The sequence below is a fragment of the Ammospiza caudacuta genome, chromosome 6, assembly GCF_027887145.1.
Source record: "Ammospiza caudacuta isolate bAmmCau1 chromosome 6, bAmmCau1.pri, whole genome shotgun sequence".
NCBI lineage: Eukaryota > Metazoa > Chordata > Aves > Passeriformes > Passerellidae > Ammospiza > Ammospiza caudacuta.
The window spans coordinates 42,498,892-42,511,248 of record NC_080598.1 but is presented as its reverse complement, the minus strand read 5'-3'; the positions used below and the strand labels follow the sequence as shown (position 1 = coordinate 42,511,248).

At 34.8% G+C, this 12,357-nt stretch overlaps 1 protein-coding gene across 4 annotated transcripts in view; it reads right to left on the bottom strand.

Annotated features, from left to right (window-relative positions):
- Positions 1-12,357, bottom strand: part of MIA2 (MIA SH3 domain ER export factor 2) — a 35,150-nt gene that overhangs the window by 9,651 nt on the left and 13,142 nt on the right. For 3 of the 4 annotated variants that reach the window (XM_058807623.1, XM_058807622.1, XM_058807621.1), the window contains 11 exons: positions 11,678-11,788; positions 11,275-11,346; positions 10,748-10,852; positions 7,172-7,294; positions 6,483-6,606; positions 5,614-5,660; positions 5,341-5,431; positions 3,981-4,119; positions 2,269-2,370; positions 909-969; positions 590-625 (listed from right to left, as the gene is read on the bottom strand). In XM_058807623.1, the coding sequence (XP_058663606.1) occupies positions 590-625; positions 909-969; positions 2,269-2,370; positions 3,981-4,119; positions 5,341-5,431; positions 5,614-5,660; positions 6,483-6,606; positions 7,172-7,294; positions 10,748-10,852; positions 11,275-11,346; positions 11,678-11,788 (1,011 nt within the window). Of the gene's footprint in view, positions 1-589; positions 626-908; positions 970-2,268; positions 2,371-3,980; positions 4,120-5,340; positions 5,432-5,613; positions 5,664-6,482; positions 6,607-7,171; positions 7,295-10,747; positions 10,853-11,274; positions 11,347-11,677; positions 11,789-12,357 lie in introns of all 4 variants that reach the window. The other variant, XM_058807620.1, reaches the window with a different exon arrangement.

The following is a 12,357-nucleotide window of genomic DNA, read 5'->3' as shown; positions in this document are numbered from 1 at the left end:
TAAAATCTCTGGAATTATGACCACAAAGCATCACAGCTTTTAGCAGGATTTTATCTCAGATATTCTGTGAAAGTGAAGAATGTATTAGTCAGGAGATAGTTTAAATTTTCCTGTTTGGAAAAAAAGGCAAAAACAAATTTTGTAGAAACATTGTTAGGAAGCTGTCAATGGAACATACTGTTCTGACAGGACATAACGTGTTCTACTTGTAGATAAAAGAAGTGAAGTACACCCAAAGAAAATATCAAAATGGCATTGAAACAAGGCCAAAAGCTTTCATTATTAGCAAAATGTCACACATTTGTTATATGGTGTCATGTTCTTCCAGCAGATTTATTGCTATAACAAATGGTATAATATTATCATTCTACTGTGTTCATAAGTGTCCAGTTCAATTTCTCCAACTATTTTATATAATAGAAGTGTTTTCAACATGCTTTTGTGTATTTATGCAAGAAATATGTTTCAAAGTGAAAGGTTAGAGATAATGTTGATGATCTGTTTTTAGTATGAACCAAGAGGCGATAAAGCAAACTTTTCAAATAATGAAAATGCAGAAAACACAGAAAATGCAGTATTTGGAACTTACCCAATTATCATGAGCTTTTTTCTCATGTGAAGTAATCTGTGAAGGAGAGATTAATTATTCACCTAGACCCCAAAACTTAGGATTATATGCTCTTTTTATAAATTTAATGTGTGTGGGCAATTTATAATGAGGTGCCTAAACTGAAAATTCAACTTTATTGGAAAGTTATCTGGTGAGAGGGAGCGGGAGGCAAAATTAGACACCCAACAAAGCCAAGCCAAGCCAAGCCAAACAGAGTTCACAAGCTAACAGCAAGTGGTATTCCAGTTGCAGTAAATCCCTCCTGCTGGGATGGATGTAGTCACACAGCACAAAATACCTGATTCTCATAAGAGCGAATGGTTCTCTCCAGCTCCTCTTCCAGGTCCTTTGCTCGCTCTCTGTAACAAAATGAGAATTTATGATATTGTAATAAAACGTGCAGGAAAGTTTGGAATACAATACACTCACAACAAACAAGGTGTAATTGAGATTTTTTTAAATCCAAAAGACAGCATTGTCACTTAGGGCCATGGGACATAAAAAATTATACTAACAGTGGAAATTCTAGCCTTACATTTGAGGCAAACAGGGATGCAAACAAGAGAACAGAACCCAAACCCCCAATTTTTCAGTGGTTTGTGATGTTTCCAGCATAAAGGCTGTCCTTCCTCACATGCCCTAGCAGCCAGCCTCAGCCAGCTCAGCACAGGAACTGATGTGGCTGGAGCACCACACTGTCACAGGCAGCCCTGAGGGACAGGCACCTGCACTGAAGTTACTTCAAGACCACATGTCTGATGCCACCTTTGCTGCCAGCTGCCTGTGCACAGCCTCTCTGGGTTCTACACTTTCTCAGCAGGTGGGACAAAGACACAGACAATGCTTGGTTATACTCAATTTGCAATATTAATATTATCTTTAAAATTGGGATGCCTACAAAATGCGTGTTCTGGATAAATCAGGAAGAGTGAATTCTGTCTTCCTGTATGGATAGTGAAGAATGTCCACAAAGAAGAAGTATTCATCACTACTGTTCAGTCAGGCCTAACTAACTGAACCATACCCCCATAAACACTGAAGTAAAATGGCAAATATACATTACATATTGAAAAATTATGCCACAGTGAGAGGAAATGCAGAAAAAACCCAGAGGTACACAGCTGGTGTAACAAAAACCAGAGGAAAGCAGTTAGGAAACAGCTACAGCAAATATTCACCCCTGACAATATTTTAGTAAATAATTTCTAAGCAACAGGACTATCTGAAAAGCTTTGAGAAATAGAAATAGAATACTATAACTATACAGCAGAAATGTTAGCTCTGTATGAAAACTGAACATTCCATATATTTCACAACATTCTCTTAACTTTTTATTTTTAGCTTTGTTCATTAAGGAGAACTAGATTAGAGACCCCCTTCTACCACACCATTAAAGCTACTGAACCAGTACAATTAGGATTCTAATGGAAGAGCAGATGCCATAATCTTTAACACCCAAATGTTTTAATATTTTAACTTTTTTAAAACGTAAAACCACCCATCATCTGTATTATTACACACAAACCAGTGTCTAACACACATACGCCACAGAGAAACTGGAAGAAAATACATTTGCTTATGCTGTGTTTTTTTAAATTCTTTATTGCACTTTCTTCACTTTGGAACAAGTGATTACAACAACTAAAATCTGCAATTACCTGTAGCTGTTAAGTTCTTCAGCAGCATGAGTAATTTTTTCATCTACTTTAGAAAGCTTTTCTTCCTTCTGTAGACGTTCCCTCTCTTCTACTGTCAACTTCCTTTAAACAAAATTCAAAATTATGGTTAATTTTGTTTCAAGTCAACAATTTTGAAAGCAGCCACAAATCATATCAAACAAACTAAAACCCAAACTACGCTAACAGTCAGAGATTTGTTCTGGTATTTTCTAAAAATAATTTTCTAGAGGAAAAAAAGAATGCTACTAGCAATTAAAAAAAAAAAAAGAAGTCTTTCCAGGTCCTCCTTTTTCATCCTAATGCATTATTGGGCATTACAGAAGAAAAAACTCATGCATAAGATAGTTCTGCAAAACACACATGGATACCACTGCTGACTACAGCCCTGAATGGATAAACTGGACATTTTCCTGTGAACAGCAGCTCTTAACAATCAAGCTGTCTAAATCATAGATCTTGTGAACATGATTTAAATTTATTTTCTACTCAATCTTCGTTTCCTACTTTATCATTTTCCCTGTTTGAACAGATTCAATTTTTAAACATTGCTTTAATTAATTCTAAGGGTTTTTTTGTACTGCTACATCACCCCACCTGCTTCTCCCCACTCCTTTTTGGCTTTTCTAAAATTCTTTGATAAGCAGTGTACATTTGCTGAGTTTTAGTGAGGTTATTTTTAAATACCACCCACACAGTCTGCTTTCTGCCTGCTTATTGTATCTTTTTTTAAACAGGTTCCTTCCCACTCCCTCCCTGTTCTTTTTTAAAAAATCAAAATACTAACGCAGTGATTTCTAGGATTTATTGCATCTACAAAGATGCTAAATATCTACACAGATACATGCTACAGAGCAGATTACTGAAAGTAATACTTCAAAAAGGTCCTGCACACTGCTCAGTACAGGATCTAGTCTTGCGCTGATTCTCTTGCTGCTTTCAAGATTATGCCCACCCTTTGAAGAAATAATTTCTGATTAGTAAAACTAATTTTACACATGGCCTAAAGTGATGCCCTCTGCTGCCACACACATACACACACACTCCTGAAGGTTACCACATGCCCTGAACCAATCAACTTTAATTTCTAGTCCTAAACATATTTCTGATTTCAATCACTAGGTCATAATCCCTACTAACATTCTGACTGTGAGGCAGATAGTACAGTCTTCATCTCCTGGTTTTCCTGGTGAGGAAAGCCTGATTCACAAGGGTTCTATATCGCTTACCACCAAGAGCTTGCCTATGTCGTGTTTAGTTTTATATCTATCTTGTCATTCCTCTCACATTCCTTGCTCTATTATATAAAATACATCTCACAGTTAAAGCACCTACTTATTTTCTTTCAGCAACTTTGATACATGTATTACATCAAATAATAATTCAATTAAAGAAAAAATAATCAAGCTGTCCTACTTTAATTGCCTTATTTCACAGATTAAAAATCTGTTACTTTGTTTCTGTACTTGCTTATGGTAAAGTCCTAAAATGAACTGGTTCATGCAAACAGTTTCTATAAACTTCTGTAAACACAAATGTGCATGAAAGTGTAATAAATTGTCTACACAATTCAGAAAATTCTGGAAAGCAGCATGCAAACTTTCAATAATTTTCAGTCTCACAAATCAGAGTTACATTCAAATCAAACAGCATTGAAGATAAGAAGCATTCAAGATAAGAAGAGGAACCAGCACCTGTGTAGTTTCATTTCATTCTCTTGATAAAGCTCAGTCATTACTTTAAGCTTCTGCTGAAGCTTTTGAACTTCGCTTTCAAAAGATTCATTTTCAGACTGCAAGGAAGCTTGCTGGCTTTGGAGGGTTTCTATGCGTTCTGTCAAAAGTAGAGATAATTATACTGGGATAACACATTGGCAATATTTCAGTACACAAAAGTCTGTAAAAACCTTTGATTCTATGTTGATTTAGTGACATAAGATACAAAGTTAACATATTTCAATATATGACACAAAATGAGAAACCATCAATTATACTCTCTACCTGCCACAAAGTGCAGCCCTGTGTGTGTCAGGCCTTTGCTCTAAACCACGTAACTTCTTTGAAAACAACACAGTTTTGTAATTCAGAATCTACATTTTCATTTAGGGCTCTTACTATTGTAATTACTTGACTGAAGGAGTACAACCAGCACCACACCACATGCTCTTGCAGATATACCTATACAAGGTCCTCCTCAACAGCCTGAATGGGTAACTCAGATTTGTCAAACTACCTTTATCTTTCCAAATTGAATTCAAAATCATGTTTCTTTTCCTATTTATTATTCCTGTGCCTCTTTTCAAGAAATATAACAAAGCTTCAAATAAGTTTGAACATCTTCATGGGACAGAGCTACAGTCAATTTGGAGAACTCACTAGCACAAGGAACATGTTTAAAGGACTGTTAAGAAACTGAAAAATACAGTCTGACAGAGCATTTAACATTTAACCCAAATAACAAAGCCATACATTCACAAGTGATGGCTACTCTGCCAGCTATGATTTTGAAAGCAATAGCTAATTACAGGTTTTAATTTTGAACTTGAGTTGTTTTCATTTCATAAGGTTTAATTCACTATGTCCTACACAACAGAGGAAAAGAAACAGAGCAAGATGTTTTTAAGTTCAATTCTCTAAATGCAGTACTTTATATTTTAAGGATTGAGCTTGCACCCATTACAAACTATCTATAATTAAGCTACCCTTTTAATAGATGGTTTTAAAATTTAGAATAAAACTTTACTGTTTCATGTCCAGAAATTATGTAAAGAAGGTATTATGTATTTATTAACATTACTTTGCTCTTGTATTTTAAGATTCTATAGCTAACTTTATAGTTACAGAATATTCCAACAGAGTGCAACCAAATTACGACTTTGATTGCTCCACATCTAAAATCATGTCTTTAAAATAGCTAAGCAACTTAAAAATTAATTTTAAAAATCAAGTAGTTATTACTGTAAACTTAATTCAGTTTTTACTGGAATTAATACTTGCAGCCTGTAACACCATTTTACCAAAGCAGCATCTTAAAGGCAAAACAGAATTTAATTACCCATAAGTTCTTCTTTAGCTTTATTTTCATCAGACAGTTTTGAATACATTTGATCTCTTTCTGCTTCCATGGTCTTTAAACAAGCATTTAACTACAATCAATATTGAAAAAAAAGGAGAACATTATAAGATTACAAGATTAAGAAAGTGCTTGCATGCAAAAATATCTAATTAAACTTTAAAATATGCTAAACTCTGATACTGGTATTACCAGAATAACTACATATTAGTTAGTTTCCCCTCTTCTACCCACAAGCTTCTTAAAATCACGTACCTTTGCAGCATAGATCAATTTCTTTACAGTTCGTTTTTGCTCATCATCTGCTTGAAGGAATAGAACAATAAATCATGTAAAAAGCATGAAAGGGTTTGTGACAGGGATTATTGCTATTATTTGGTTTTTGTACAAGAGCAATGCCAACATAAAACATAGGTATGCTAACAACAGGCACAGCATACTTGGAGGATAAAGGAGCAAAACCAAAGCAGGGGTGTGAGTAGAAGATACGCCATTGTAGTGCTTTGTTTGCCAGTCAATCACAACTCAGACTGGTCATGCTAACAGTGAGATGCTGAATACACACTCCAAGATTGATGGGCTTGTGCCCTGTGGTACCATAAGTACCAGCACAAAAAGAAGCTGCAGCAAGAAAGAGGAGGAAGAAGAGCTTTTCTGTGTTGCTGTTTAAGGGGACTCACATCTACACCCTTAGATGACACTGCTACCACACTGCCTGCAACAAGCAACACCTCTGTAAGGATAAGGAAGAAAAAATTAGGCTCTAAGGACCCTCACTACTACTGCTGGGAGGAACTTGAAGAATAAATAAAAGGAAGATTTCCACCTAGAAATGCCACAAAGTCACTGCTTAATATAGAGACATGTACTGCAGAATTCTGCAAGAGACTGACCCCTGAGTCTTTACATTGCTCTATGACAGTCTGTATGCCACACAGTGCTGAACAGGAAAATAGGTTGCTATTCCAGAGATGTCCAAGCATCAGTTAACTGTCCAACATGAATGACATTGGGTGAGAATTAAAAATCTGACTTCTACAAAGCTAATCTTGCAACTTTCCTGGCAGTTAGTCAGTTCTGTACTTCTAAAACATCTGTTAAATATTTAAATAGGGAAACCATACCTAAGGGCTCTCCATTCTCTGTTTCCCCCTTTATATCTGTGTCCCAGTGGTTGTCTTCAGTGTCACCATCTTCTTGTATTGCTGAACTCCAGTCTTTCATGTTCAGTATGTATTGTGTCAGCGACTAAGAAAAAGCACACAAGAACCTCACAACCAAATAAAAGCAATGAAAATGTAGCTATCATTACAATTACTTTCTAAGATTTCTGTCCTTTATTTAGTTCCCTTAGTAGATTAAGTCAGGCCCACATACAAGATTCTAGATGCCTGATAACACTTTTTCTATCAAAGCATGTATTTGCAGGTCAACAGGCACATCCTTGTGAAGAATTTTCAGAGAGCTCTAAGCATGGATGATTTTAGTGTGGCTTGTATATGTAAGGTACACAACTATAAGAATATACACTCAAGTTCCACACTACAAACTGGGGACAGGGGGAAAAGCCAATATTCTATCAGAACTAAAAGAGTTTTTCCTTAGTTGTCTTTATCAGACAGCTCCATTGTGTTGCTAAGCAACCTTTTTTTGCTTAGCCAGAAACATTACATTAGAGAATAGAGACAGCAAACAAAAGCCCCAAACAGTCTAAGGCATATTAAGACAAAGAGAGGTTGTCAGGCTTTCTTGGAACTCTATGATTAGCATCAGTCTGAATAATTTTATTCAATCCTAAATGTCATAATTTTACCTTGATTTGGCTCTCTTTATTTTTCAAAACTTCTTCTACATCTGTTTTAGAAGACTCAAACATCTTTGTTTGTTCATTTAGTTCACTAAGTCGTTCACCCCATCCTTCAGCTTCTTGTAAAAGCTAAAAAGGGAAATACCAGATTAGTGTGACAGCCTACAAAACCAAGAATTGAGGATAAATAGCACTGAGCCTGTTACAGGTATTGGCTACACATAAGTGGGACTTAAACCTCTCACCCATCAGTAAGAATTAACAGAGATAAGAGCACAAGAAAGTTAGCCAAAGAGTTGAAAATTAAGACTTCTATGTTTAGTTCAGTAGCTTTAGCTGCTATAGCTGTCCATTGTAATTAGTTGTTAGGATATTTTGAAGCATTTATAGCACATGTTTAGTTTATTCCACTGAAGTTTAAAAACCTTGATGTGACAATAGCAATGAATATAAAATAGTGACAATTTATTTAACAATGACATACACTGGAGAATGGATGGAAAACACACCCCAATAGGAATACACACTTCTGAAATGGTGCCTGTGCCTTTTCAACTTAGAAACAGTCAAAGAAGTAAGGGAAAACAGGAAGCTTTTAGGCAGTTATTTATAGTCATGTGAATTACAAAACTGTACTATTTCTCTTCCTCCATACCTCTTGAAGTAGTTTTAAAATATTATTTTAAGAAAGCTTCCCCATTAATGAAAGTCACAGATGTATGTAATCAACACCTACTAGTATGTATCTCTGCAATTGACTCTGCTTAACTAAAATGATAGGTAGGTTCCAAGGTTACATTTTACAGATATTCCTTAGTAAAATCTCATTTCACAAAAATATTTTACTGAGTAAAGGGATTAGAACACCTTATCACCAGCTATTAAAAATAACCACTGCAACAAATTAACTCATGACATTGTGAGAACAAAACTGAACAAATGCAAATTTCTGTTAAAAAAAGGCTTCTTCTGCCTGAAGTTGCAGAACAGGCTATCAATATAAGAGCAGTAAAAGTACAGAAAAGAGTAACTAAGTTGAGCAAGAAGAACATAACAGGCAGTTGTACTAAAAATACAACCAGAAAATGGTAATTAAACAGGGGAACTGCCATGCAAATAGATAAGCAAGCTTGAACACTACTTATCAAAGAGAAACCAGACAGCACAGAACCAAAGGTATGTGACTAGAATTGAATTAACACACATTGCCCCTTGGCACACAATTGCACTTTCCAAGCCATAAAAGCCATGTATGAATTTGCAGCATCATGCAAACAACATATTAGAGATTAGAAGACATACACAGACAACTATTTTTATCATTTCCATCATCAAAAGGTGACTTTTAAGAGACTTCTTCTTCATGAAGCCAAAGAGAAAATAAATTTACATGACTTTATACACCTGTAAGAATTACAATAAAGAGAAACAGCAAGGATTTGCAATGAGCTAAAGCAATATATATTTCCAATGATCCTGAAGAAGAAAAACCAAAAAAACAGCAAAGCACAGAAGTTCATTAACACTTCCCTTGTTCAACCTAAAAGGCCCAATCCTCTCTCTGACACATCACAAACCTGAAACAGCACATCTCCTATAAAGTTTAAGCTATGATGTGCCAGAAGATTATGACCCATTTATGCAAATGAACAGAGGAAGAAAGGACTCTAGTTTCTGTGAACAAATAACACCTTTGTTACCTTTGGAGCATATGTAAAATTCCATCTTTGAAAAAAAAAGTAAGAAACAAAAACCAAGTAGGATATGTATATTCTGATACAGTTAACTAACACTCAATTAGAAAGCACCTCAGAAATGAGAACACAAATAAATAAAGCAGACACTTTCTCTTTTTTCCTTACCAGGTTCCAGGAACAAATAACATTAGATTATTTATCTACTAAAAAGCACAACAAACTACAATATGCACAAATGTTCTCAAGCTACTAAAAACTGCAACAAACCTCAGTTAACAACAAAGTGTAGCAAATAATGTGGTTAAGGAAATAGTTATACCCAGGTTGTTTTATCTCGAAGGAATACAAACCAACTTTTTTTCATCTAAGAACGTGGCAGTTAAACACTGAAAATTGTTTTTACTGATTTTTTCCCCCCCTGGTTTTCCTTGATGTAAAATGATTGCCTAAGAAATATAGGCAATTGCCAGCACTTACTATTATCTTTCTCTAAGTACTATTTTTTTACTTTATAAAAAGGAAGGAAAGTGAAGATTTTTGTCACACACAAATAATTGGATTATTTCTATTTGAACCCAAGAAATGACCATGGGGGGGGGGGGGGAAAGAAAACTCCTCTCTATTAAAAAATTTATGTATTGCTTCTCAAAATTTATTACATAAGAATACTGTCACATTTGAAACACAGCACTGAGACCAGACTCTTCCTCCTCACGAAAACGAAGAGGATGTAGAGGTTAGAAAAAAAAAAGACTCCTGAAAGCATATAATTCTCAAGTAACTTAATCCCACATTTATAACAGTCAAATCCACTGCTTCTCCACCCACAGCTCTTAATAAAACTGTCTTCCTTTTTTGCTAATCACAAACATAGACTGCTTCTAGAATTAGGGAAAAAGACCAAGTTTTACTAACAGAGTTGTGCAGAACTGAAATATTCCTCCTGCAAAAAAAATTTTATTTCATGTATCCCTTTCTTTTCTCCTGAACCACTAAGTTTGACATACACCATGTTTTGACAGAGAGGACTAAAGCACTCCCCAGCTTTTTATAAAACTGCTAAAAACCAACAGGCCTGTACTTCCACTCCCACCACTACTCTTTCCCCCATGCAAATATCTATCAGGTTATTCCTCAGACAACAGGGTGATAATATCTCTCGGATCACCAATCAGTCAGGAAAATAAGCACATATCCATTAAAACTACAATAAACCACCTCAAACCAACATTACACAGAACATTAAACGTTCATAGAAAATATCTATTTATTAGGAAAAAAGAAATAGCTGCACTGTAAAACAACTACTGCATATACTAAATATTTTAAAATATTCAGTGTTCTTTGTGATCTGGCTACAGCACTGAGGAAAATACACAATTAAATTTGGGAAGTAACAATCTTTTCTGTTCCTCTCTATTACATACCTGACTTTCAATTAATACCTCTACAGTGGTACCACAGTATGTTTTTTACCTGTCTTCAGAATACTCTGCAATTCCTCAATTTCCTTCGTTTTCTAGACCAAGTAAAAGAATTTTCTCTCTGCCTCTGTAGAAAATCTTAGCAGTGGACTTGTTCAGGTATTCCTGCTTTCCAACAGGTCTCAGCAAAGTTCTTACCAGAATTATATTACCACATGCTCTCCTTCCACTGAGCTCCATGCATGATTCCCCACAAACTGTAACTACTGCATTTCTTTTAAAACAGAATTATTTTATACAAACATAAAATTGTTTTAAAAACCATGTCCTCTTCCCCATTCCATTTGCTAAAACACACAAGAGGTTAGTACACTTGTTGAGGATGAGCTCTTTGGAGAAACCATATTTATCAGTATCATAGGAAAACACAGTATTTCTAAGGATGACTAGGAAGAACCTACCTGTTTCTCACTTTCCTGGAGATGGCTGTTTTCATCTACTGCATCTTGAACAGATGTCTTGAGTCTCTCAGTATTAATCTGATACACTTTTAGGGTGGACTTGGCCTAAATGAAATTAAAAAGTCTGTTGCTTAAATGGTATTGGTGAAGATATAGGCAGGGTCATGATGGTATTACCAGACTTGTCTTAGGTTTTCTGGCTGTGCTACATATATATTGTCACATTTTCTCTACAATTTCAACAGTTTTTGCTGATTGTAGTTTTACATTCAGCAAAATTTCATTGAGGAGTAAGAAAACTAAGAAAAGACAAGGTAACTACTTCTCAATAAATGCCAATCACTATATGAAATTAAAAGTTGCTCAATCAAGCCAGACCAAAGTACTAAGCTTTACAAACTCTTTTGGTTTACACAGCATATGATCTCTGCACCCCTAACAGAACAAAAAAAATTAAAGCACTAACTACGTGGCAAACATAGAAATTGCAAAGATTTGAAAACAGAAACTATAAAGGTTAGACATACCTCATCAATTTGTGACTGGATAGATTTTTCTTCATTCTCTAAAGACTCCACTTTCTCCTGAATTTCAGCCACCTGAAAATTATTAGTTGTCATACACCTTCTTTCACATATTTGACTGACAATGTCTAGGCAATTGATAAAATTATTTTTATTTATAAACTGAGAAAGTTCTACTGCTGAGTCAGTAAAAATGTGTGTAAAACCATGTTGCAACAAAACTGGCTTTTCTTCTTTCGACTATTTTCCTTTATCATTTTTCTAATGTTACAGGGAAGACAAAATGGAAAATGTAGTTTTTATTTCAGAACACACAAAGAAAATAGTTTGTCTTATCTGCAGAGATTTTCTTCTGTGAGAACTTTTTCTTAAATGAATAGAAAGAAAGGATTCTACTTATTCTTACCAAGGTATCATTTTCCAACTGCTTTGATTTTTCTTCTTCCAGTTCTTTTTCTAGATTCTCTATTTCCTCGTTGAGTTTCAAGTTTGACTTGTTCAGCTTTTCATGCATTTCCTAAATCAAGTTGGTTTGTGAGTTAATAAAATGTGATATTAACTACATATGAAGACAATAAGTATATTTTAAATATGACAGAAAAGTATGTTTTACTCAAATACTCTGGAGACTCCAGCATGAAGAAAAACTAAGAATTAGCTCTGCAGGATCTGAGGTGCAAAATGAAATAAACCTACTTGCTTTTTTAAACATTAATTTTATAGAGCCTTGGGTATTTGTTTCACTTATCCACAACTCTTTTACAAATATATTCTCAGTTTGGGGGATATAAACAATGTAGTGGTAATTTTTCTTTAAAACTGTAGACTGTGGAAATTATTTTAATTAGATAAGGCGAGGAAAAAAAATCATGCACTACCCTCTCTCCTGGAAACGGGAACAATTTACTCCTTAAATATTGTCCAATATGCCATTTGTTCTAGTATTACTCATCCTCAATGCAATTGTTAAAAAAGGCTTCTCTTAATTTAAATGCTTTGATTTTAAGTCATTTTCAGTAACCCAATTAAAACTATTGTGTTGGAGTTTTTGGGTTTGCCTGACTTTTTTGTTATTGTTTTTACTTA